At 46.7% G+C, this 27,166-nt stretch overlaps 1 protein-coding gene across 1 annotated transcript in view; it reads right to left on the reverse strand.

The window, feature by feature from the left end:
- Positions 1-3,807: 3,807 nt before the first annotated feature.
- The window catches only part of GLG1 (golgi glycoprotein 1), a 160,500-nt gene continuing 137,141 nt past the window's right edge, over positions 3,808-27,166 (reverse strand). Inside the window, exons 13-26 of the mRNA XM_044911309.1 lie at positions 25,644-25,730; positions 24,315-24,377; positions 23,467-23,580; positions 22,330-22,418; positions 20,861-20,978; positions 19,385-19,477; positions 17,429-17,566; positions 15,885-16,008; positions 15,046-15,188; positions 14,542-14,643; positions 13,351-13,458; positions 11,691-11,811; positions 10,986-11,092; positions 3,808-8,909 (exon numbers count right to left, since the gene is read on the reverse strand). Coding sequence (XP_044767244.1) covers positions 8,742-8,909; positions 10,986-11,092; positions 11,691-11,811; positions 13,351-13,458; positions 14,542-14,643; positions 15,046-15,188; positions 15,885-16,008; positions 17,429-17,566; positions 19,385-19,477; positions 20,861-20,978; positions 22,330-22,418; positions 23,467-23,580; positions 24,315-24,377; positions 25,644-25,730 — 1,575 coding nt within the window. The 3' untranslated portion in view covers positions 3,808-8,741. The remainder of the gene's footprint in view (positions 8,910-10,985; positions 11,093-11,690; positions 11,812-13,350; positions 13,459-14,541; positions 14,644-15,045; positions 15,189-15,884; positions 16,009-17,428; positions 17,567-19,384; positions 19,478-20,860; positions 20,979-22,329; positions 22,419-23,466; positions 23,581-24,314; positions 24,378-25,643; positions 25,731-27,166) is intronic.

Raw genomic sequence — 27,166 nt, forward strand, 5'->3', positions numbered from 1 at the left:
ATAGATGGTGGAGCCCCCTGGGAGGAAGCCTTGCTCAGTAGGGATGAGGGGAAGAGAAGGAAGGCCCAGAAGACTAGACGGCCAGCAGAGAAAAGGCTCAAGCTTCTGGATGGTGGATTCGACTGGGAGTATCTAAGGATGGACACAGACACCTTAGGCCCAGACTTTTAGGCCTGGGAGGGGAAGCCTAATCAAGAACATTACATCCATTCCCTTCCCTTGCTCTGTAGGAAGGATACTGGAGGCCCAGAGGATGAAAAGTACGTGGCAGAGACAAACTCAGAGCTCATATTCTGGCCAGAAGGCTAGCTGTGGGGGGAAATAGATTCCAAGAAAGGCAAGGGAAGCCCATAGGGGAAGGGGAGAAGTGTCTCCAGAAGGAAGGAGATGCAATAGGACTATGAGTTTGGAAGAGGCTGGTGGTATTGGGTAACATTCTTCGTCCCTTCATTCCCTGCAGCTAAGATGCAATCCCCGGCTTTCCAGCCACCTGAGCTGAGCCTGTTTGTCCCAGACTCTGGCCCTCCCTTCCATGTACTTTGTGTGGCCCTAGGACACAACCCTGACCCTCTGAGGGTCTCCTGGGTCCTGAAAGGCCAGTATCAGGAGGAAGAGGACTCCACTGGAGGAGCCGGGGAGCCCGTGGTCAGCTGGCTGCAGCTGCCTCGGGAGGTGGCAGGAATGTCTGTGACTTGCCAAGGCTTGCACCAGACTGGAGTCTCAGAAGTCGTGCTGCCCCTCCCCTGCGGCCAAGGTGAGAAAAGAGGACCTAGGGGTGTGCTCCAGGCTTCCTGATGCAACCACCTGGAACACTGCAAGGCAGTGTTCCCCCCTGGGAAAGTGCCAGTTTCCCCCCTGGCAAACTGCAAGGCACTGCTGTGTGTGGCAAAGAACCCTTGACTCTGCCCCAGCTTCTGGGTGAAGCCTGGACTTGGCTTTGGAGCCTATGCAATGACGTTGTGGGACCAGCTTTCCCCAAAGCCCTAACATCCACTCTGTCACTCCTGGCTTCTGCGTTCTCTAGTGGCGAATGCCTCTTTATTTCCTTTGGGGGATACAGCAGAGGGAGGCTATCTGAAGGGCATCTGCTCTGTTCCAGGGTGCAGGAGAAGGCTGGAACTGGAGAATAGGAATGAGACTCATGACAAGATTGGACACACTCGTCTAGGTAAGGACCCCCAGACACTGAGCTGGGACCTGGACCCCCTAGGTAGCAAAGCCATGACTTTTCACCATCAACCACCCATTTGACAAGCATTTAGGAGTACTTCGTATTTCCCAGGGCAGAGAGATGACTGCAACAGTGTGAACATTAGTGAGTCTAGAAGGCTAGGTCAGACACTGAACCAATGTTTAAAATGCAAGGAGAACTGCCCTAAGGGTTTTAGGGCAGGAACACGGGATATTCAGGAGCTCAGAGAGCTGGAGGGGCGAGGGGGCCCTCCTGCAGGAGGGCCTGGGAAGCTCCCGTGGACAAAGCAGAGTCAGAGCTGAGCCCTCAGATTCTGGCTGGAAAGGGTGTAGACCCAGTCAAGAGCACCTGGGTCTAGTCCTGGTTCTGCCCTCTACTCTCTGTGGCCCCTTGGGGGAGTCTTTTACCTTCTCTCAGCCTCAGATCCACCACCCATCTACCACTCCCAGTCCAAACTGTCTTTGCCCTTACAGATCTTAAGTCTAATTTTTTCATCTGTAAAAATGGGGAGTAATAGAACCTCCTGGAGGATCAAGTGAGCCAGAGAGAGCTCTTCAGAAGGAGGCAGTGTCAGAGGGCCGGGCGGGGCCGACTCATGCTGTGCCTGTCTCCCTCGAAAGCGGAGCTGGAACAGACCCTCACCGCCGCCGCCTGCTGCTACCTGGGCCTGCTTGCTGCAGCTCTGGCCTATGGCTTCATCGTGGCTGCCCTCCAGAGGGATCGCTGCTGTAGGGCCCACCCTATGGAGCCACTCACCCGACAGGGTCAAAGGGCAGCCCTCGGTTCCAGGGTGCAGGTGGGCAAAAGGTGCCCCCCTGCCAAGGCCCTGGAGTGCAAGGGGCTGAGCCCCAGCGGATTCCACGTCCTCCGAGGGGCTGCCCGTGCACTGGACCCTCCCTCCTTGTTCCAGCCAGCTTCCTCCTAGTCTGCTGCCTTTTGTTACCCCGTGGGGCCCCCTTTTTCTCCCAGACTGTTCAAATTTCTCCACAAATACAGGGAATTTGAGAATATACTGCTGTGCTGTTGGTTGTTCTGGGCAAGGGAGGTGGGATCCCAGGACCAAGGCCAACAGCTCCCGGGGGGGCCTGTCCAGGGTCGGCAGACTCTGGAGACAGGTGAGCCACCCCAGCCTGGAGCCTGATGGTCAAACAGGTCCTGAAGCCAATCTGGCTAGTCAGAGGGAAACACATATGGCAGAGGCAGACAATCATGTTTTGCTGCTCATGAACTGAGAAAGCCAGGTCACACCCACCCTCTCTCACTTCTTCATCTAGTTGAGAGTTGGGTATCTAAGGTCCTCCCCTTTTTGGTTAAAATCCTTTTATTCTTACCCCACCCCCCCTTTAAAGATTTTATTTATTTATTTGAGAGAGACGGAGAAGCAGGCTCCCTGCTAAGCAGAGAGACCAATATGAGACTCAATCCCAGGACTCCGGGATCATGACCTGAGCCAAAGGCAGATGCTTAACAGACTGAGCCACCCAGGCGCCCCTCTTACCCCCTGTTGAGAACAAATGCAAATACCTCTGAGGATTGAAGTTGGTCAAGGATCTCTTACTAGAGAGAGCACACAGAATTTTACGGTAGGGGGAGTCATTCAGAGACTGCTAAGGCAGCATGGTCCCCAACACTGCTGTAGTGTCTCCAGGAGGAGCCAAGTGCAGCGGGGCAAAGTAACCCACCTCTCCTTTGTGGGGATACCAGTGATGAGGAGCCTGAGCCCGGAACCTCATCTCCCATGCTTACACCGCAGGGGGGCCTCTCGGGGACTCTCTAGAGCATCTGGCCCCACACTCCTCCCATTCAGGGTGATGGCTGCCCAGGGCTCCCTATAGTGTTTGTAGTTGGGGCTCAAAGGCCCCCAAGCCGTCTTCCTCCTTTCTTCTACACTTCACCTTCTCCCAGCCTCTGCACTACACTGATGTGGCACCTGCCGAAAATGGATCTGAGGAGTTCTGAGAAGAAACCCTGGTCCTAGGACCCCTTAGTCCTCTCTCACTGGGCGTCCCAGCACTTGAATCCCGGTACGCACATGTCTACCGCGAGAAATCCTTGCTATCGTGCCAACTCCTTAGTGTGGACTTTGTCTAACACCCCGGCGCAAATTAGCTTTGCTGACAGTGGAGGAGGCGGAAGGCTCAGGGTGTCCCAGAGGTCACTGGCCCTGGGACTGGGCTGTTGGGATGGGGAGGCGAGGGCTGACCAACAGGGACCTGGTGGGGCACAGAGAAGAAATACGGCCTAGTTCTGGCCCCAGTGGGAAGGTGGCCACTAGTCACTGGTGCCATCCACGTGTTGTATCTGTAAGGATAGGTCCCGGCTAGGAGCTCCCCCCAGGAAGGAGCCTTAGGCCATGCCTTAAACACGTCCGTCAAGTGAATCATTCCCAACACCTCAGCCTGAAAGTCAGAACACCTTGGATCTGACCTCTGGCTCTCCTCTAAAGGTCCTATGTCCTACTCTGCTTGACCTCCCCAGCCGAGGAGACAAAGGACGCCAGTGAGTGCGGCGAGTCGGCGGCAAGTTCAGTCAGTGCGCACAGCTCCACGGCGGCTCCTGGCAGAGCAGGCGGGGGTCCTCCCAGTCACCAGAGAAGATTTCACCAGTAAAAACCTGCAAACTCTTTATTAAATTCTCCCATTTCATCTGTACAGAAAAAAATGCACATTATGTTCAGGATCTCAGTAACATCTCAAAATTACACAGCATGAACATGTAAAAATAAGGAACTGCCGGGATTTTATACATAGAAAGAAAAATCATTTACAAAAGAGGCTTGTTAATTTCACTTTTTTTCTCTTTCTTAAAAAAAAAAAAAAGTTCAAGGCCTAAGATCTCACACAGCACCTGCTGTTCAGTCTGTTTTCCTGCTTGGACTGACCTGGGCACGCTGAGCCGGGGGGAGCCGTCAGGAAGCCTATGGCCGGCTCGGCTCTGCCGCGGCCCCTCCAGCCCGTGTGCTGCAGCCTGCCCCGGGGGCCTGCTCCTGCCTCCCTGGCTCTGGCACAGGCCTGCTGGGCTCTGGGGTCCAGGTGTCGATTCCATGATGGGGGAAGGCAAAAACAGAATATAGAGGCACTATCTGAACTTTCTCCTTGCCTAGGGAGGTTTCTGTACTGTCCGAATCCCAACATCCCTACCGGGGTGTGGTGACAGATCTTGGGAGGAGGCACGGAGAGGAAACCGTCAGGATCCTGTCACCACCAGCCCAAGCAGATAGTCCCACCTTGTGGTCCGGATGACAAACAGTCCCTGGGTCTCCATAGTGACCTCCCTAGATGGTTCGGGGAAGCTGGTCACTCTGAAGAGTCAGTCTGGGTTTGTATGACTTGTCTGTCGTCTGAGGCCGGGGCAGGAAGGGGGCTTCGCCTTCGAACTAGACTGACCTAACGTGTGACCCTGGTCCTAATGGAGAGGAGGACCAAGAGGAGAGTACTAGAGAGATGGCCGACCGAAAGCAGAGGAGAGAGGGAGACAGTAAGAAAGACAAAGGCAGGCCAGAACATCAGCTCTGGCCCCATGGCCCTTGGGAATCGGAGACCAGAGGAGAAGAGGTGAAGAGAGAGGAGTCCCTAAAGGCCCAGGAGAAACTCAAGGAACTGGATAAAGCGATGCAGGTGCCGCCCAAATCGCGAGAAATAAAAGGGATCTTTCAGGTTTCTCAAATTTGTAAGAATCCGAAATACAGATACTATATACCTAAATGCACACAATTCAAAAAGCCCTCTTCTTTTTGTTCTATGGCAAAATTTAGGTTGAATGTGTCAGGCTGGGTTGGCTGGCGTTGTGGCTCTCCGGATCTGTTCACTTAACATAAGCTATACTCGGAGTGTGGGTAGTTTTTGGTGGGGTAGGGGAAAAAAACAGGAAATGAGAGCCTTTTCTCAAAAGAATTTGAGACCAGCTACATGAAGCAATCCACCTCTCCCTGGATGACTCACTATAGTGGGGGTCTTTGGGATAGAAGCTGTACCACAGCCCGGAGGTGGGGAGGATGGGAGACATTTCCAGAAGTCATTCTCACACATGAGAGTGAATCTTCTCTTGGGAAAATAGAGGGAAGTCAGCACATAAGTTCCTTTCCACTTTGATGATATGTGAATGGATTAATACAGACCTCTTTACTATTGGATTCTTTTATTACATGACTTCGGGAAATGGGAGGAAGTGAAACCTGATCATTGTCACCTCTTCTGGGAAAGCAGACTCTCCTCCCTCCCCCCCCACCCGCAGAGCTGCTCTCTGTCCCCCAGAAAAGGAAGTACAGGATACGAGACAGCGGAAGGCCCGGAAGGCCTGCAGGGAATTCAGGCCAATGCCTGCAGAGCACCAGAATCCCCTGGCTTCCAGGGACAGGCTGGCTCCGAACAAGCCGACCGGACCCACAGAACTGAGGGTTCTCCAGGGAATGCAGAGGAGGAAGGCTTTACTGCTGGAGTGAACCTGAGCCTCTGCTCTGCTCCCACCTCAGCACATCTTGCTAAGAGACTTTTCTTGGGACAGAAGCAAGAGCAGAGGGAGGTGAGGGATGCACCAGGGTAAAGGTCTCACTTCCAGAGCTACCCGTCTGTGAGAGAAACTCAGTTAGAGGGAACAGTCTTGTTCTTGACAGCCTGCCTGCATTTCTGATTTCCTATACCGCATGGCCTCCAGCCCGGGAGAGTAACCTCCTGGTGCCTCTCGAGCATTGTGGAGCACATTGAGTATGACTCCCTGAGATACTGGAGGGAGCTGACAAGGCCAGATGAGTTCCCTGGCTACTGTAATTTTCAGCAAGTGCCTGAAGCCTCGACCTTGGAACCACCCACCCCCCTACCCCCCAACCCCATCACTGGCTGCTTGTTATTGTCCACGGGCTAGACACCAGAAGAGATAAGGACAAGGTCCATCATCGGCTCCTCCACTAGGGCCGTGGTTTCCTCTTCTTCATTAACTCTCGACTAGCTGATTTATCCATGACTGACCCATAAGGCTAGTAATCCATGAGGCCCAGAACCTGTGTTGTTCCACCAAATGAGGGACCAATGGATACAGCTGAGCTACAGGTTCAGATGGTGCTGGGCCCCCTGGAGGTAGAAAACTGCTCAGGACACTACCTGGGACTCTCAAGAACTGGTCACCTGAAACTACTCCACGCAGGATGATGAAATGCTTTCTAGCAACAAGCAACTGAAGATACTGGTAGAATTATCCCTTTTATTCTGACTATTTCTAAAGATGACAAATGTTTCAAGAATCAAACTCCTTTTCAAGCTTCCCGATTTGTTGCAGACAACTAAGACAAACCCAAAATGTCAAGACACATTAAACTATGGAGATGTTTTACATACATTGGGAGGGAGAATGTACAGATGGAGAGCAGTACGCACACATTCACCAAATGATGAATGTTTATCCTATCCTGTAAACCATGCCAGACACGTTGGTGGGGGCCTGCGTTTAGATGACATCCCCAGTTCTCATTCCCAAGCTCCTGCAGCCCAGGTGGGAACCCCTGGAGGTGGACCATCTGGACCAGCCCAATTCAGTCCCACAATGGTGGTAGCAGGGGGCTGTTGCCCAGACTCCAAGAGTTTCAAGCTTTATGAGGCTAAAGAATCCCAGGACAGGTGCTGAGAATCAGGAAGACCCTAAGAGCAGGACTGAGGGGACCAAGCAGCTTAGCAGCTCCCCTTGGTGACTTGAAGTACCCTAGGCAGGGGGACAGAGCTGGCTTCTGGACCCCACTGCCTCCAGGAAGGGTAGCAACAAGAAAAAGAAGAAAACCACAGTATTCAAATATATGCCAGTCAGATTAGACAAGGAGTAATTTGAATCAAATGATCCACACACTGACCCACTTTGTATTGAACACATTTCAGGGGAGACAAATGTTGCGTAGGTCCTGCAGCCCATGTGGACGGTGGCAAAGGAGGGGCAGGGCAAGGAAGGGCGCCATGGTCTATGTGGACAGTTTTAGGCACGTGATTTATAATACTCTGTGGACGTCTAACAGGTTAATAAAATATATATTATATAAATATATCTCCTACTGTACACGCCACCCTCTTGTGCAGCCACTGTAACTCCATGCCCAAATTCAAACCAAGGTGTGCCAGGTTGGACCCTGATGCTTGCACCCCTCCCTTTTACACTCCAAACCTGTTATCCCACACTGGAAGGACGAGGGAGGACGGCCAGGAAGACTGCTTCCATAAAGCTCAGATTCTGGAAAGACTGATGAATCATCAAAGTACAACATTTAGCCAATGCCTACTACAGTGGGTGTATGCAGCAAATGGACAGAAAGGGGAAAAAAACAAAACAAAACACGGAGAATAGGCTCCATCTTTTAACATAGTAACTTTCCAAGTCCTCTCCACAAAGAGGCATAAGGGAACTTGTCTGGGAAGGTGGCATCGAGCCTGCAGAAGGGTCACATTGGACGGCCAGTCACACCCTGAGACCACGCCTAAATCTTTATAAGCCACTGTCTCTGACCTGCATTGTTGCCTGAAACATAAAGCAAAGTGAATCAATCCCTGCCCCTCCTTCCTGCCCTGAGCTCCCTCCCCCGCTGTAGTCATTGTCTCCCAGCAGGCCTTCTAGAGTAACTGCTATCCCCCAGCAGGGTCAATCCAAATGTGACTGAGTCCTGTGCTAGCCTGGAGGAGGATGATGCCTGGGGATCCTGTGCCTTGGGACTCAGAGTCCAGCCTCCCGGTGCAGATCAAGTGGCTGGCCAGCTTCACACACTTCTGATCTCCTCCCCAACCCGTTTGCCCTTGGCCCAGGGAAGCTCATGCTTGCTTTACTTCACTGAAGTGAGGAGATCATAGAAATACTCATGGCCTTGGGATCGTGACCAGCAGTCGCTCTGTTAAGGTGGGAACTGGAAGGCATCACTCTTTCAGCCCAGAAGAAAACAAGACCCAAAGCAGGCTGGTTAGTGGTTTCCCACTCCTCGGTGAAGTCCATGGCCTCCACATGGTCCAAAAGTGCTTTTGAGAAATGAGCAAGACATCCCTGTAATAGCATATTGGGTGGTGTGTTTTCCCCCTAAAGTCCTGCCTTCATTTTACAGTCACACAGAAGAAATAACCCCATTGCCCAATCAAGCCTGGAGGAGATGTGTTACTATATACATTTTTTTCTTTCTTTAAAAATTTCTTTTTCTTTTTTTTTTGGTTTTGTTTTGTTTTGTTTTGTTTTTTTAAAAATCATTTGAGTTGCAGGTCAGGTAAGTTGGTTCTGGAAGTATTGGTAGTTCCATTGGTATGAGAGAGACTTGTCTACGGGCAGGTAAACCCAAATTTGCCAACACAGGCAATACCAGAGCGGCCAGCTGCAGCTGCTGCACAAATGGTCGAGGAGGAAGAGGAGAAGGAGGAGGAGGGCACCATGGACACGGGCGAAGTCGGAGACGGGACAATGCAGAGGACACCTGCTGCTGCTCTAACATGGGTGTTGGTGCCACCTGTGAGAAGAACCAGGTGAGTGGGCACACTATACAGGAGGGCTGTACAAACTGGGCACCGGACAGGTAGTTCCTCTGGCGGTCAAGGTGGCTCTACCTGTCCTTGAGCTCTCGTGTTACCCGCTTGGTGATACGTCCACACATCAGGCCAATCAGGAACAATATACAGATGCTCCCACTGATCACAGACAGAATGTAGTTCTTTGATGGAGATGTCATCACTTGCATGGCGAGGTCAGAGAAGCCATCTGCTGGGGCCACCTGCAACGACACACCGCAGCATCGGCCTCTGAGAGAGAAGTGGGCTAGGGCGGTGCCAGCTCTATCTCGCCCCCCTCAATTCTTAGTTTAGCTTATGCCATTTCTTTTGGGGAGAGAGGACAGGGACAAGAAAATCAAACACAGAGCTACAATTCCTTTTCCTGATAATACAGGCATATCTATTGCACAAAAGTAGAAAATACAGACAAATACAAAGAGATGGGGTCTCATACCATCCATCATGGTGACCGTCACCACCAACCTGGCAGCAGCCCTTACACTGAAGACCTGGCAGAGTGCTCCACATGGCTTTGCTCTTTTCCCAACGGGGCTCACACCTGGCGTGGAGCCCATGGTGGGGTTTGAACTCACCACCCTGAGATTAAGACCCGAGCTGAGATCAAGAGTCAGACACTCAACCAACTGAGCCACCTAGGTGCCCCACTGACATGTTTTCAATCATTTAGTCCTCATACCAATCCTTGAAAGTAGATTTTATTACTCCCACATTACAGCTGAAGACCCAGAGGCCCAAGGGGTGGGAGGTGGTTACGTGCACAATGTCACAGGTTCTTATGTATTTGGATTTATTTTTAAAAACACAGAGAACAGTTGAGATTGTGTTGGATGCTGGTTCTGTATCTTGACTTCTTTTCACTCACCATTAAATCGTGAGCACTGCCCCCCAGCAGAAACACTGTGCAAACATGACTCAGGCCGACTGAACACACTGCTCCACTCCCACAGTCATGGACTTGCAGTCTAGCCAGTTTCCATACTGTGCTCCTCTCTCTGCTTTCTCGGATGGACCGCTATGCAGCCCCTGAGAGCAGAATCAGGGCCCAAAGGCTCCCCAGGCGCAGAGGGACAGGGACCTGCTCTTCTGGGTCTCACCTTAGCCTGGGTGCCTGAGAGGGTCTTCCCAGAGACATCTGGCTATGTCTATCTGCTTCTCTGCGCATCCCACAGAGCGGGGAGGTTTCAGACGAACGTGATCTGCGCGCTGACATTTGCCGGCACCAAGCCAGCAGTGGGGTCATGGCAGCAACGCTTCGCAACGGACTGGCGGAGAGGCTGAGCAAGGGAGAGACTGACCTGGCGCCTCTCCATTGCCTCACTTAACTGATGGCTTCCAAGCCAACTCGGGTCCCTTGGAAGAAGGGGTGAGGGGACGTGCTTGCTACTTGGACAGCTGTGATCCCATCCCTTCATTTCCCTTACATCTAGGTGTGAAGACTTTTCATGGTCCTTCCTGTTTGCCTGTTACCTTGACCTTTCAAGTGGGGACAGGAGGAACTGGTTAAGAAAGTGGGCGCAGTTCTTGTGATCACTCTCTTAATCTAAGGCAACTGGGAATGTCCGTCCCGATGTGGGTGACACCAAGAGCGTGGATCTAGAAACCTGACTTTCTCACTGAGGCCAAGTCACAGCTTCCATGACCGTAAAGTGAGGAAATAATCACCCCACTTACCCCGCTGGGTTTCAAGGTTCAAGCGAGGTAATATGGCCATCAGTGTGTCTTATACACCACAACGCAATGTACACATGAGAAGAACGGTTATTCTTCTCGCTGAGGCTCAATTTTTGCAGGAAAAATCTCCCCCGGCCCCAGTCTGCCTGGGTACCACATACATTCACCAGGGTCCTGATGTCTCTCTGCCCAATTATTTCCCTGCTTCAGCCTAGCCGAGGGCTAGGGCTAGTCTCATAAACATATGCTCCTCCCAAACACTGGGTCAAGTCAGAAAACCAAGCTTTCAGACAGCAGTGGCCAGCCCGCTTGCTTTCCCATGGGCATGACATCTGGGTTCTCTGCGCATGGCTGGCTTCAGTCCCATCCTTTGTGTGACTTGCTTTTCCGTGGTGGACTATGGGCAATGAAGAGAAAGCGCTGGCCCTGGCAGAGCCTGCAGACACAGCCCCGTGGCAAAAGCAGATGGGGGCTGCAGGCTCAGGGAAGCTGGGGTGGCTTTTTGAATACCCTCCCTGCTGGTCTCGCAACAAGGACAAGACCAGTGGAGAAGCTGGGGAAATGACAGAGAGATGACCGTTTCAGGAGATTCTCTCGGTCATTACCTTTGCAGCGTAACTCCACATTTCAATCCGGTCATTGAGGCGTTTTTTGCACTCGGGTTGTAACCTCACCCGCTTATCCTCCAGGGCCTCCATGAGGCAGGACATTTCTGTGGAAGAAAAGGGATAAGAAGAGTCTGAAATTGTCCAGAACAGAAATTTCTGTAAGGTTGGGAGAAGGGGACCTCACCACCAGAGAATTCAGATTTATGGGCTATACAAAGTTAAATCCATTCTAGGAAACTTGAACCAAGATTTCACATGAAGAAGAATGATACTGAACTTCCAAGGCCAGCTGCCCAGAGACTTTTAAAACAGCTCTCATTTTTACTGGGCACGTCTGGCTCGGAAACAACTTTCTACCTGCCCAGGATCCGCCCAGTGTGGCTACTGGGAAAGTTGATGAAGCTGCTCTAGTTTGGACAAGGGGGAAGAGGGCCATGATGATGACTAAGTTTTGCTTCCCTGATAAGTACTCAACCTTCCCTTTTCATCAGATCCGTACATCTGGTCGTGGCTAGGTCAGTTCAAACCCAAAGGACTATTCTTAAATTCATTCTGCCACAAAAGCCTAGTTCCAGCATCAACCAGGCCCCCAGAGGATGCTGTCTGTGTCTGAGCTGCAGCTACAGAAGAGAGTGGCTGCAAGTGCTCTCAGAGGGAGTCTGAGAGATAGTTCAGAGACTGTCAGAGTCAACAGTGACTTACGACGCCCTCGGCCAGGTGTAATGGCTGCACAGTGGTGTTTAATGTCCAGGGCACACGCTGTATGAAGGACTGGGTCCACAAAGATGTCTGCTTTGCTTTCCTTCAGCATGTTTAACACTTCCTAGGAAGGGAAAATCATCGCAGAGAGAGCTTTCGTAGAGGAAATGCATCAGATCTGTTATCTGCAAATACTTTATATACAAACAAAAAAGTCAAGGAGGGAAGGCTGAGGGTTAGCAACAGAACTTGTCGAGATAGGTGGCAATGTGGTGATGATGAAAAGAATGTAGATTTTTAGCAACTGATTTAATTCCATAAATACACTTGGGAGACCTAGTGTAAGCAAAGCTGTATGCTCAGTAAAGTGTGGGGTTATAAAATCAGATTTGGGTTTTGGCAGTCTGGCATGCCATATTATTAAATAAAGTGTTAGTATTTATACTGGTATAACATAGCTATTTTCTTACTTTAAGAAGACTGAAAAATGTGAAATCTGAAAATCAGAGTAATATGCTATCTTAAAATTCCCAAGTAACGGTCAACGTTTGCAAAATGTTTCACTTTACCTCCATTATCCTCAAAAGAAAAAAAAAAAAAGACTGAGAGAGCATAAATTTTACTGCAAGAACAATTCTTACTGAGTTTAAAGATGTTCCGAACAAGAGGAATATAAAAATGATGGAACTGAAATCAGCTCTGCAGTCTCTCCATTTATACACGATGAAAGAATAGGAGGTAAAGACAGGCCAGAAATGCTTTTTTGTTCTTTTAATTAAATTTATTTATTTACTTTACAGAGAGAAAGAGAATCCATGCTGAGCCTGACGCGGGGCTCAATCCCACGATCCTGAGATCATGACCTGAGCTGAAACCAAGAGTCAGACGCTAAACCGTGCAGTGCAACCTAGGTGCCCCTAGAAATGCTTTCTTAAATAAAAATAGTTTGCTTTCAATGGAAAGACTATAGTCCCAATAAAACAACAATAATAAAAACAAGAAAACAAAACCCGAAACTCAAATATTGTTCAAAAAGTCCTCTTCAAAGTTAAATGGGATCATTTGATGACAAAGCAGTCCAAGGAAAATATCTGGATTTAGCTTTCCGCCAACTCCCTCCATTCCTCAGACCGTGTGCAATCGGAAGCATTTCAGCAGATGAAAAGATCTGTGTACAGTAGTCACAGTGACTCAACAATGACGTCACTGAAACACTTTTCAAAAAAAGAAAAAGTTTTTTAAAAAAGATCAGATAGATCATCTCAGTTGCAGTTTTACAAGATAATGTATGCTTAGCAGTCACATTTTGTTAACTTTGTTTTTATGTGCTATTTCTGAAATGACTTTTATGGATGCAGTATATGTACTGATATGTTGGACTTGACATCTTGCTCTTGGCAGCGTACTCACAGTGCCCCTCAACAACGGCCTGGTTGTGGGGATGAGACATATTCACAAATAATTAGTACATGTGAAAGAATACTTAAGGTATAGGTGATTAATTGTTAAGAACCCAATTAAGGTTTTCTAAGAGGGAACAGTGTGTAGAATTCTGGGGAGGAAGGTTAGATGTTATCCCTGAGATGTCAGAGGACAGCATTGGAAGGAAAAAGAAAAAGGAGTGAAAGCAGGCAGGAAAAGGGCCACTGATGGTGGTGGTTACCTTCTTACAAGTGTCCGTCTTGATTTTGAGCAGGTTAACTTTGAGGCATTCCTCCACTTGACCCGTCTGCTCTTGGGCTGCTGCTTCTTCAGCACACAGATTAGAGATCTGTTCAAGAGACACATGAAACACAAGGCCATCTCTACTCTCACCAGAAACCTTGTCTCTGCAGCCTGTAGATTTGGTGGTCCTCCCACACGGAGCCACAGGTCCTCTCAAACAGTTTCCCGATGGACTTCACTCCCCTGCCTCCTGTACAAGCTGCGAGGCCCCATCCTCCTTCACGAGGACTGGCACACAGAGTCGAAAACCAATCAGTGTACCCATCTTTATGCTGTCAACCCTGAGATTTGAGTCAGACTGTCCCAGGATTGGTCACAAAGAAGGCTATCCTTGATGATACAGGAGGAAGGTGATATAACCAAGTGAAATACTAAAAGCAAATGCTTTATAAGGTTCAGGGTCAACTCAGACTCACAACTTGGCAGCACGTGTGTGTACGTGGTATGCGTGCACACACACACACACACACAAAGGGGTTCTAAAACACAGTCCACACCAAAGATTAAAAACTTAGTTTTCTTTGGACAGCTGTATGAGTAAGCTTCTTTTAAAAATCTTTAGCTATGATCCCCTAAAATTGACATATGTTGTTGAACAAAGTTCTCCACATGGCCTTTTCTAGCTAGGAAGTCAAATAATTTCCAAGGACAGGCATTTCTTTAGTGCTATTAGAGGAGCACTTTATCTTTCTGGCAAGTCTCAGGGTATTCTAGGTTGACCATCAGAATAAGGAGAAGGGAAGAACAAACTATATGGAGACATATATAATAAAAGAATACTCTAGTACACGCAAACAATGAACTGTGGGACACTACATCAAAAACTAATGATGTAATGTATGGTGATTAACATAACATAATAAAAAAAACCCCCAAAATAAAAAATAAAATAAAAAGAATACTCTAGTACAACAGAGAAACACGGAACCAACACTGTATAGTGATAGGACCAGTGCCAAGTCTAATTCAGTGTCACAGGGAACCAGAAACTCAAACAATGGAGAATCCAGAAGATGGGCCTTCAACTATCCTGGATTCAAGGCTGAAGGGCAAGAGAAAACAGGACTCTTCTCCAATAAGATTTCTCTAACCAGCTCTGTTCATAACCAGTTTCGTACCCAAATCCTACCTCATCTGAGCAGTGCAGCTGGAGCTGAGGATCTAGTCGGTAATCCAGAGCAGACTCCTGGATAATAATCCGTATCTGGTCTTCACAGTCTGAAGAAAGCCGCTACATGTGACAAAGGAGACTTCATCAGCCTATCAGACAATTTCAGCTTTATTTATTTATTTAAAGATTTTATATTTATTTGACAGAAAGAGACACAGCGAGAGAGGGAACACAAGCAGGGGGAGTGGGAGAGGGAGAAGCAGGCTTCCCGCAGAGCAGGGAGCTCGGTGCGGGGCTCTATCCCAGGACTCTGGGATCATGACCTGAGCCGAAGGCAGATGCTTAAAGACTGAGCCACCCAGGCGCCCCACAATTGCAGCTTTTTATTTGGCCCAATTTGGGAAGGTATGAAAAAGGTTTTGGGAAAGTAGGAGCAAGCTAGGGACTTCCCAAGAAAAAATGACCAGGAGTCGAGGGGCCTCTACAACCACACCTCTGTGAAGAGTCCAAGCCAGTTTATACCTGATCAGCATATCTCAGCTTGAGACAAGAGATGACTTGACCTTCCAGCTCTGAATCATCCTTGGCCTTAGTCAGGATACCATGGCAGAATTTAGGAATGTCAGCTTTACAGGCTTTCCTTAACACAGGGTTTAGGCGGTAATCTGGAGTGCAAAGTTATAAGAACATGATAAAATATTCCACCTGATTCACAAACATTAGAGATCTACCTTTCAAAAGGGGGCATATTATGTCACTGACCACAAACAAACCACTGATTTGTTTATTCGCTAAATGCTTACCGAGCTCTCACTATGCTATTTTTAACCAGCCCAGCAACAGAATTTAATGAAAGAGTAGAGGTGGAGATGGAGCCCCAGGAATTCTACTTTGCAGCAGCTCCACGGGCTCTGCTGGTACCTGCATTCTTAGTAGTTGTCATGAAGACCAAGCAGCCATCACCAATGTTCCCCATAACAGAGGTTTTGGAAAACACTGAGATTACCTGACTCATCTTACCAACTATGTTACAAGGTCTTGCAACTCAGAGCCGAAATTTCTCTCTTCTAAAAGACATTACCCATATATTCTCCTACCACATGCAGGAAGTTTTGTTAAATCTCTAGAGTTTTCAAAGAACTCCAGCCCTGACTCCTGTCTCCTCTTTCCTATGACTTCCATTCTGTTCTCCCAGACACTCTTTGAAGAAAGAATAAGTCATTTTGCTTATTGCATCCAGACCATTCCCTTAAAACCCACAGACAACAAAACACCTGTAGTTTAATAAGGCAGGTATATGCCAACTCAGTTCCACTGAAGCCCCACTCAAAGGGACGGGGAAAGCCAGGCCACGATGTTACCTGTGTTCTGGGTGATCTGGCGCTTGGTTATCATCTGTTTGCATTTGGGATCCATCAATTCACTGTTTTTATTTTGTTTCAAGCACTGCAACATGGTTTTGGAATCTGCTTCTGGACAGAACCTCTGCAAGAAATAAAGTTTTACAAAAGTAGTTATCCAAATACGGCAATTAACACCATCCATACCATTCTTTCATCTATTGGAGTGCTAACGACAAAATCGGCTTGAAGATATCACTCGGTGCAAGAGAAACAGCTAAGTCTGAATACACACCCAGTCTCAACTTCCCCTTTCTTCATCTATTCTCTACTATATCGCTCATAGTTCTACTACTCTCACTGTTTCCTATTTTGCATAGGACTGACTCTGTACCCACATGGCTATATTACATTATATGACATCTCCTGAGCTTAAATGTTGTTTAAGGATGAATGTAATGCCATACCAGGTGGCCAGGTAGCCCTCAAGCCGTATCTACCCAATCGGAACAGGGAACTTAAAAATTACCCACCAATCAATGTGAACAAGAATGTGGGGAAAGGACCAGTCTAGTTCATCTTTTAACTACGGGGGCTATAATCCTACCAAATCTGTGAGCTAGCCCCTGTACACTTGTTAGTGTCCTTGAAGTCAGAGAGATCCATTTTGGACTAATAATAAATTCCATCTCTATGTGCTAATCAACAGTCTATCTGCTAATCACAGTCTACTGATACCTTAATATAGGTTGGTGACGTGGGTTGCTGACTGGCTTTTATAAAAGTCATCAAAATCTTACAAAACTACCTCAAATCAGAGTCTGACATTTCCACTTTTACATAGGACTCAAATCTACCAGGCCCAGCTAAAGACACTTCTAACTTTCACAATTCTCTTTGGTATCTGATAGAGTGAAAAATACCATTTTATTTTAAAGTAGTATTTTATTTAAGTAAATTATAATAAAGCATTTTGTTTTATTTTATTTTAAATAAGGCATCAGAACTTTAAGTTTAATCTCTTCACATATGTGGAAAGATTCAGGAACTGGCATCTAGGTTCTCAAGTCAGCCCTGCTGTAGAGAACACTCACTGGAAAAGTGTATGAAACAAAAGAACTTGTAGAACAGAAAAGTCTTTCGATTGCGGAAGGACGATGATCAGGACACTTGGTGGTGGCTTTTTCAGTATACCTACCACTACCCGCTCTCAAAGACTAATCATGTATTTCCTGGGTATCTATTCACTTGTGCCTTAGGTCAAGGTGAGCTCAGTTAGCTTAGCTCAGTGGTTCTTAAACTTGAGCCTGCATCAGAATCACCTGGAAGCCTTGTTAAAACGGACAACTCTGCTCCCAGAGTTTCTGATTCAGTAGATATGCGGTGGGCCCAAGCACTGATCAGTTCCCAGGTGATGCTGAGGGACCACACTATGAGAACCACTGTCTCATTTGTATAAAAGAGGTTGAATGAAAAGATTATACAAATTTACTCCGACATTTAAAGAAGCTTATGTTGTTATTTTTACTTATCCTGTGCTTACCCCCTGGTTTTGGATCCCTTACCTTTATCATCTGCTTGCAAACTCTCATGAGTGTATAGTCTAGTTCTGGGTCCATCATCTCTGTCTCCTGTAGCTTAAAAACTTTCTGGTGGCAACGGGTACTTAGCTGCTTCTTGTTTTCTTTCAGACATTCAATAATCTAGGGCACAAGAATTATGGTCGTGTTAAGGGGTGTATCCTGGCTTGATAATCCAAGAGTTCTGACTACAGCCTTCAGTTCTTAGTGCATCCCCCATCTTTTGTTCCATTCCGAATTCCTAGGCAATAGGAATCAGAATTTGCTCACCAAGGAGAATTAATCAATTTACAGCTTCAGGGCTAAGAGTGAACCAAACTGTATAAAAATAATGGATGAGTTGAGCAGACTGCACTGGAGTCTAAAAGGAAGGAAACCCACTCAGATTCCTGGTTTCTTCTGCCTTCCAGCTCTTCCTTGTCCAGATTCCTTCTGGAGCCCACATTAGGCTCTCTGCCTTTCTCTGGAGCAAAAGCCCTGACTAGACAGTAGGCACGAGCTAGGAGGATCAGTTTAACTCACCATTTACCACATGAGAATAGAGCATTAGATGCCAGACATGAAAGAGACCCAGTCCTTACCCCTGATAAATACAGTCTCACAGGGCAAACTTTTATAAACAAATAACTACCAAAAAAAAAAAAAAAAAAGAGGAGTGCGTTAACATAAAAGCATAAAGTGCCACACGATGGATTTTAAGATAGTGAATTAAGTGCATCCTGAAATCTGCCATTCCCTATACCAACCTTTTAGATATTATAAACAAATGATAAAGAAGGGAAACAGACGGGAAGCTGTAGTAACTAGGGCTGTACATAAGGTCAGGAGACTTCTAGGAAATCTTTAAGGCACAACCAAAAATCACCAAATAACTGAGAGGGGAAAGTAATAGATCAATTTAAAAAATGCATTTAATATCCTTAGAATAATACAGAAAGAAATGGTAAATCAGAATCAAGAACAGATGGTTGTGAAAAGAACCAATTATGGATCTTGGAAACAAAAAATAAAACCCAACAGGTGGTCTCTCTAAAGAGCAGAACGGACAGAACTAAAGAATACATGTTTTCTCTGCAAAGTGGAACTGAGGAATTACCTCAATGCAGTACAAACAACAAAGAAATGGAAAGTATGAAAGAAAAAGAGACATGGAGGACAGATTCAGATGTTCCAGAAGGAAGGAAAGGGCAGTGTTTGAAAAAACAGTAACTGAGGCTAAAGCCCTATGGCAATGCCCTGAACTACACAGAAAAGGTAGCTGAATCACTGGAAGAACATTGAAAGAAAAAAATCACTCGGGGCGCCTGGGTGGCTCAGTCGTTAAGCATCTGCCTTCGGCTCAGGTCATGATCCTGGGGTCCTGGGATCGAGCCCCGCATCGGGCTCTCCGCTCTGCAGGAAGCCTGCTTCTCCCTCTCCCACTCCCCCTGCTTGTGTTCCCTCTCTCGCTGTGTCTCTCTCTGTCAAATAAATAAATAAAATCTTTAAAAAAAAAAAAAAAAAGAAAAAAATAACTCGTTTGCACTTCATTCCTGACAATTCTGGGTAGGGCCCTGTTCTGTGCATTAAGGAAACAAAGTTTCCCAGGTGACTCTTACGTTAACAGAGTAAGAACTAGTTAAGAACTTCTGTGTAATGGGCACAGAATAAGGGACTAATCAATTTTGGAGGTGCACGGTGTTAGGAAAGCTATGGAGAGGAGGAAGCATTTGAAGGATCAGGAAGAGCTTCTCAGGAAGACATGGTGGGAAAGGACAAGGTAACCTGAAAGAGGGAAGACAATGCAGGTAAGGAACTTCCTTTGGGAGAAGGCTGATATAGCTTAGGAGGGGGTGATTAGGCTGGAGAGAATGTGAGGAGGCTCATCCCACCAGCAAAGAATTAATTATTAAAATGTTACCTTCCCATTTTCACAATTAGAAAATAAAAACAGACAGTCACCTGAGCATTGCCATACTGCACAGTGGAACAGTAGTTCTTGATGTCAGTCTTGCAAGCTTCATACAGATCTGGTTCCAGACGGATGTCCTCGGTCTGCACGGGAGGGAGCCAGCATGGAAAAAGGAGCTTATTCTAAACTGGGATGTCAAATGTTCTACATACTCATGTGTTGACCGGATCTTGTCTAGTGACCACAACTCTTACCCAGCAAAGCAGCAGCAGTGTGGCCACCACAGCACAAGGAAAGCTTGGATTTAGTTTCAATCCTGCCACTGACTAACTAGATGGCCTTGGACTTTCTTTGCAAAACAAAATGCTGTCACCTGCCCGGCCCCTTCACAGGACTGCTGTGAAATGAAATTAGATCATATGATGTGGAAACCACTTCAGAAAGTCAAAACCATCATGTAAATGTAGGGTTCTACTTTTATTATTTTATCGAAAGGGCAAGGTTCAAAGCTAGGGACCCAAAGTCTCAATTGTAACTGGACATCAAGGCCAGCTCCACTTAAACATAATTAGCATTGAATCACTCCTGCCCTATGGGAAAATCTGGTAACGCACCTTTTGCGATATTATTGGTGGTCGGTATTCATTACTAGATTTTGCTTAGACTGAGGTGAAGTATGATTCACAATACAGAACATATTAAACATACTTTTAGCTGTTTTCTTAACATGGTTTAACCTCAAAAGTAAAGTAAGAAGTTTCCTTTTACAGTGCACACTGCAGCTGACTTGCCAACAGCTGTCTCACCTCAGGATCTGTAAGCTCATCAGTGCACGGCACTCCCCTGGAGACTGCTGTTGGTCAGGGAGTGGGCACAGATCTCAAACTGAAAGATGAAAATTGAGGGAGGGGTGCTTGGGTGGCTCAGTCAGTTAAGCGTCCGACTTGGGATCAAGCCCCATGTCAGGCTCCCTGCTCAGCGCCTCGGCCCGGCTCATGCTCTCACTCAAAAAACAAAAACAAAAACAAAGAAACCAAACACACACACACACACAGACACACACTCTTTCTCTCTCTCTCTCTCTCTCTGAGGGAAGGATCTTGCTACAGGCTGTCGGGAAGGGAGGAGGTTTCGCCTGTTCTACTTTGCTGCTAGAGATGGAATGTTGGAGCAGGTGGCTCAGCTACTGCAAGCAGCCAACATGAGGGAAACCAGCCTTGCAATGAAGCTGGTGCCACAAACAGCAGAAACAATAGGGAAAGACCCTTGATCCTTGAGGGCATTACTGATGCAACGATTGTATCACATTCTTACAGCTGAACTTCCAGTGACACGTGGTCAAAATATTTTATCGGTTAGGAAAAGTGAAGCAAGAAGCTGTCCATGGCAAATTTTAGCACAAGGCTCCAAGTTTTAACAATCACAGTAGTGGCTAAAATCTTCCAATTTGCCCTCACCCTTCACCCAACTTTCTAGAGCCTGCCCCTGTGTTTCTGGGCCCCAGAGGCCATGCTACGAGGCGTTACCATCTCTAGCTCCTCCACCCGCAGCTGCTTGCGGCACTTCAGGGACACCCTGTGCTCCTTGGCCTCCTGGAGAGTGTCATTGCGCACGGTCGTGCTCAGGCAGATCACCACGTCCACCCTGCCAAGGAAAGGAGAAGGCTGAGACTGGCTGGAGCCACACGAGGGCAGAGAGCCCAGAGCGAGGCTGGGGCAGGGGCTGGATCACCACCCCAGAGTGCATGACCCCCTTTACCATGCTTCTGAATGCCCTTTCTAGAAGTCCCACTGTGTTTACAGAGTGCTGAAAGCAGTAATCTGACTGTGTATATTACAAACGTCTGAAGGCGGACTACATTCCTGACTGGCAGGGAGGCCAGAGAGGGGACATGTATGCAAGGACAGTTCAATGCTTGTTTTGTTACAAATATGTGACCGGGGGGAATGCTGCTCTTAACTCTGGACTGTGTTTTTGATGAAAGGTAAAATTCATTTCTGAAAGGTACAGAAACCTAAGCAAAATGGGAACTTGGTTTATATGAGGGAAATGTGTTCTAGAAATGTGCCTTTGCAGGGGCGCCTGGGTGGCTCAGTAGTTAAGCGTCTGCCTTCGGCTCAGGTCATGGTCCCAGGGTCCTGGGATTGAGCCCCGCCATCGGGCCCCCTGCTCAGCAGGAAGCCTGCTTCTCCCTCTCCCATTCCCTCTGCTTGGTTCCCTCTCTCGCTGTGTCTCTCTGTCAAATAAATAAATAAATAAAATCAATTTTATTTATTTATTTGACAGAGAGAGGGAGAGCACAAGCAGGGGGAGCGGCAGGCAGAGGGAGAGGGAGAAGCAGGCTCCCTGCTCAGCAGGGAGCCCGATGCGGGGCTCGATCCCAGGACACTGGGGTCACGACCTGAGCCAAAGGCAGATGCTTAACCAACTGAGCCACTCAGACGCCCCTAAATAAATAAAATCTTTTAAAAAAAAGAAAAAAGAAAAAAGAAAAAAGAAATGTACCTTTGCAAAAGAGTGAGATGGAAGAATTGGGGCAGCCATGCTGTGAAAGCTCATCACTTTCCTCACTGAGACCTAATTCTTAAATGAATCAAGTTTTTGTTTGTTCACTAGACCTCTTAACTCAGTACAAGCCCCTGCTGCTCTCCGGAAGAGCTGACATCATGGAATGATGTCGGGAGGAAGTGAGTTAACCTCTCATTCACACTGCAACTTGCTCCTCTAAGTGTGCAATCTGAATCTGCTTCCTCAGTCAGACAGCCTGGACCTGGGAACATTAAAATCGGCCCTTTAGCTTCCAGGCCTCTCCATGTCAGAACCACCTGTGCCCCCTGTGGCTCCAGGCAACTATAAAGATGATCTGGCCACACAATCCAAGTACTTGGCCACACCACCACGGGAGTGTGCCGGCCTCCAAGGCTAATCCTACCAGAACACAGGATATTTGTCCAGACTTTAGGGAAGCAGAACGAATCAAGTAAAAGCTACATACTTCTTTTTTATGTTGGGGCAAAGTTTCAACACATCCTCCTTGCAGGCCATTTTAAACTTGTAAGAGAAACGAAAATCCTTCATCTGCACCTGAGAAAGACAATGAGAAAGAAAATCAGCAGCCCTCTAGCAAGTTCCACATCAGCAGTGCGCACAGAGACTGCAGAAGCCCACCTTCTAGGCCCTGTGCAACTCACCTTCCGTCTCAGGCTTCAGGACCTGCCCACCTCCCCAATCCTCCCTCTGCTATGGCCCCTCTGGCTTCCCTACCATTCCAATCACGCTGCTCCCTCTGCCAAAAGGGCTCTTCTCCCAGATCTCCCATGGTTTGCTCCGTCACCTCCTAGGCACTTCTATTCAAAGACCTCCTTCTGAAGCCCCCTTTCTCCTTCACCCTCCAGCCCGTAGGTGGCTTTATTTTTCTTCATAGGCCCACCTGAGACTGTATTTATGTGTAAACGTGTTTTTGTGTCTTTCTCTTACTAGAACATACAATTGACAAGGGCAGGGTTTGTCTGCCCAAGGAGCCCACTGTCTCCAGTGCCCTCAGAGGCCCTCAATATCATTTGGTAAAGGCAAATGATAGGCCAAAGGCCCCAAGAAGAGGTCAATTTTATACAGATGACAGATTTCATCCTCCTGGGAAGGAAGTGCTTGCTTTACCAGAATCACTTCCTTTAGATCTGTGCCAACTTTGAAGAGTACAGTTTAACCTTATTTGGATGTCAGACCTGGTATGGTAGTATGATTTAAAAGAGAATACGGCTTAGGGTCTAGTGTACTGATAGACATTTGGACTGCTGCACTGAACAGAGACACAAAACAGCAGATCCCACTGATACTAGCTGTGTAAGCAAAAGCTAACATACCTTACAAAAACAAGCAATGTGACTCATCTCTATTCCCACTGAGCTGCCCATTCCCTAAGGGTACAGACTCCATCTTACTTAGCACTGCAGTTCCAGAGCCTACCATTGTTCCTGGCCATAGTGGATAAAGGCCACGTTTTTTGAGAACTGGAGAAGGGCATATTTGGAACAAATGATTTCTCACAGAACAGGTGCTCTGATGCTCTGGAAGAAAAAGGAATTCAGAACCACCCAAGCAGCCGAGACAGGGTTTGCCTGGCGTTACTGACCAGCTGGAAGTGGGTGACTCCAATGGCACACTTCTCATTCATATCCTTCTGGTGTTTGTTCTGAATGAGACACTCCATCAGGTCCCCGGAGTCGATCTGGTTATCTGCCACATCCTGGGGAAGGCAGTGCACACTTACACTTCATTTCTAATAATTAATGAACAAATCCTGCACCCCAGTTCATAAAAAAATGAAAACTAGACTGATTCTAGAGACTTCCCCAACATGATACATCATAAATTATATCAAAATCAGTCCGAGAAATTATAAGGGATAAACATTCAGTGGACTAAAAGTTGCAGAGCAAGTTGCCCCACACAAAGCTCCAACAAGAACATATACTGTGCAGGGCTTTCACTCCTTTCCCCCCATGACGCCAGCAGTTGGCTTTCAGGATCACACCCAACACTGCCTCCTGATGGTCAGACCCTTATTATGGTTCCTGCATGGTTTCACCCCCACAATTTAGCTACTTCAATAACTGAATCAAGTAACAGAGTAACAGAATTCATTCAGTTGACAAGGAGAAGCTATTATCACTGCTAACAAACCCTGGCTAAGGTACTGGAAGCAGCTCAGCCGTGCTCAGAAGGGCCTGCCCCACCCCTATGAAGGGCATCTCTACAACTGCTGCTAAGTACATACCAGGGCATCCACCAAGCATAATCAGGTAAGGTTCCCCAGGATGGTGGCACCCCCTCTTAATCTGTTTACATTTTCAACTTTAACTTGTCAATCTATCGCTTAGGAGTCATGTATGCTGCAGAGGTTAAGTGCAATATACTTGAGGGTCAAAGTCCTAGTGAATTTGGTTCTGTTCCTCATCCGTTTCTCCAGACATTACTTACATGGCAAAAGTTCTGAATTATGGGCTCACAGGCTCTCATCAGCAAGGCTTCTATTTGAATGTCCTGTAGAAGATTAAACATATTAATAATTCTGCTTCAGAAAGAGCTAGTTGTGGCAAGAGTGGCAGTTTGTGTTTCTGAATCAGTAGCAACTGATGGGCAAATAATTCTAGATGTAGTCTTTAGGTTAGATAGCCCCGGCACAGACAGAATTGCTCCTCCATTACATTCTGAAAGGCAAGTTGATCTAGAGGCAGATACCCCTTGAGCCTGAGCAAAAAAGAGAAGGCAGAATTAAGAACAGTGCAGAGAAAAAACATTTAACAGTAATACTAGAGTTCAGCCTTTGGAGTTTTTCCAAATGGCTAAGCAGTTCAAAATGAAAATACAGGTAAATGACATCTGTCTTTAGTTTATAAGCTCATAAAACAGATGACAAACCACTGCCTCTGGGGAATATACACAAATGTCTTTAAGCAGACAGTAACCTCTGTGCAGTACTAGCTGCTGAAATAACATCTTCCTTTAAAAAGTGACACACCCCAGAATGTCCTCATAAGCTCACAAGGACAATGAGAATGGGAGAAGGCAGATGACAGAAGATGAAAGCACCATAAACTTTTGAAAAATAGAAAGAAAAAAAAAGACTAGTTGGGAAATGTAATTTTACATAATGCCAATTTTGACAATTCAAATGGTTCCTAAAAGGCTTAAGATAAAAAAAAAAAAAGAGCAATCCCCCATTCCCCTAATTTCTGTCCCCAAAGGACAATTTTAACATTTTTAGCTGCTCCCTCCCCAGTAATGCTCTCTGTATTTCTAAATAATATGTCTATGCTTATGAGACTTTCTAATTTCTTTTTTAATATTTCTGTGGGTTTCTGGATGAAACAGGGATAAACACATGTATTCGGTCTTCCACGTTTAAGTGGAAGTCCCAGGCTTTTATTTTATTATTGATGACACAAACATTACCAGATAACCTAATTGAAAGAGCTAAGATAAGAGAACAGGAACAGGAATGCTTGGACTAGTCTTGCATGTGATTAAGAGATCTGAAGCACAGCTGCTATCTTTTCTTAAAGGGGAGGAAAAAGATTGGTCTAATCACTGTGATAATTCTAATTTATGAAGAAAACCAAAGGGCTAAGTATATAGAATATTTCTCTGGAGAGATAAGGAAAGGGGTTCAGGAAGCAACACAATATACTTCTTTGTAAAGTCAACAGAGGGAATGGGCACTCTCGGGGGCCAAGAAAGGGCAGGACTGAGAAAAGAGGATGGGCCGCTGACAGGATGCCCACGGTCTATGAGCCGCAAGCCGCTTACCTCGGATTCTAACTCGGTGAGGTTGCCGACTATATCTCTGCACTCTACAGCCAGGTCGTCAAGGTGGTCCTGGAGGCACTCAAGCTCCTGCAAATAAGAAAGCAATCCCTTGGCATTTTTCAATTATATAAATGAACAAGGGAAGCCGAGAGAACAGTGTCTACCTCCTTTTCAGTGGCCCTCCTTTTCTTTTTAAAACTATTTCACTGAACAGAACACTAAAGCTTTATTTGAGTCCCCAAATCGGGACTGTTGAGAAGATAAGTACTTGATGTAACAGGGTGGTTAAGAGGGTCAAGGGGGTACAATAGCCACACAAATACTCCAGAAGGCCAAATCGGTAAGTCCAACAAGAATCAATGCTCAGATGTCCTCAGCATCTAAAAATTTTATCAGGCCTTTATTCTATGCCATCAACAACCTGTCATACCATTTTTTAAAATCTGTGTTTTGATATATTTGCTCCCACTTTAAATCTGCATGTCGATAATAATCAGTGAACAACAAATTCACAGTAGAAAGACATGGAATATTTTAAGACTCTTCATGAGCAAAGTAGGTCCAGACCCAAGGTCCAAAACCCAGCATAGAGCTGAGAGCTCCTGCAAGTCAAACCTGGGATTCTAACCCTGGCCCACACAGAAGGATTCTGAGGGAAACTGCAAAGCAAGTGAACACACTAGGGTTTGGACATCTAAAAGCTATCTTGTCTGGGCTTTGGAACCTGACCTGGAGTGACCCTGTAGCAGCAATCCATTACTATTCCTTTTAGAAACTTAGAGGCTTTAAGTAGAACAGAAGCTCACTTTCCCAAAGCATATCAACAGCTATTTCTCGGCAAAGGACTCTATTAAAGGATCAAGTTTAACTTAGTATTCTGCAAGAATCTCTGTTTTAGAATTAGAATTGGAACAGACAAGCAGGGTTGTAGGAGTTATACAATGGCCAGAAGGGGGGGGACCCCTGAAGGAAAATGCATAAAACCTTTGGAGTAAGAGAAATGGCTAAGGGAAAAATCCCATTCACAGAATCCTTTCCTAAGTGGAGCTTCACGGTGATGGGCTGCAATACAGTGCAGCCTTCTCAATGTGACTTTGAACGGGTGTGAAAGGAAACCGTTTTCTGGGATTCCATATGACCATATCCTTTGTTTCATTAGACAAAGGCAGTAGAAAGCTCAACTGCAGGCATTTTCTCACAATAAACTTGACAGAACTGCAGCAGGCCCAGGAAACAGACTACTGAAAACGGTATTGGCAGGGCTAACAGATCTGAGTAGTAAGCCATGCTGCTTCTTAAAAATGCCCAAATCCTGCTCGTGGTGAGTTGTTGGTAGTTTAATCACAGAGGGTGTTTTGTAGTAGTAAGAGCGGAACTTGGAAACGTGAGTTCACACCTTGTTCTAGTATTACTGGAGCTTTAAACAAGTAGTTATTCCTCGATGCTTGGTTTCCCTGCCTTAAGACAGAAGACAAGCTCCCTCCTAACTCAATTCGCTAGAATGCACTAATATAGCTTTTCTA

This window comes from Neomonachus schauinslandi, chromosome 16, assembly GCF_002201575.2.
Source record: "Neomonachus schauinslandi chromosome 16, ASM220157v2, whole genome shotgun sequence".
NCBI classification, from domain to species: Eukaryota; Metazoa; Chordata; class Mammalia; order Carnivora; family Phocidae; genus Neomonachus; species Neomonachus schauinslandi.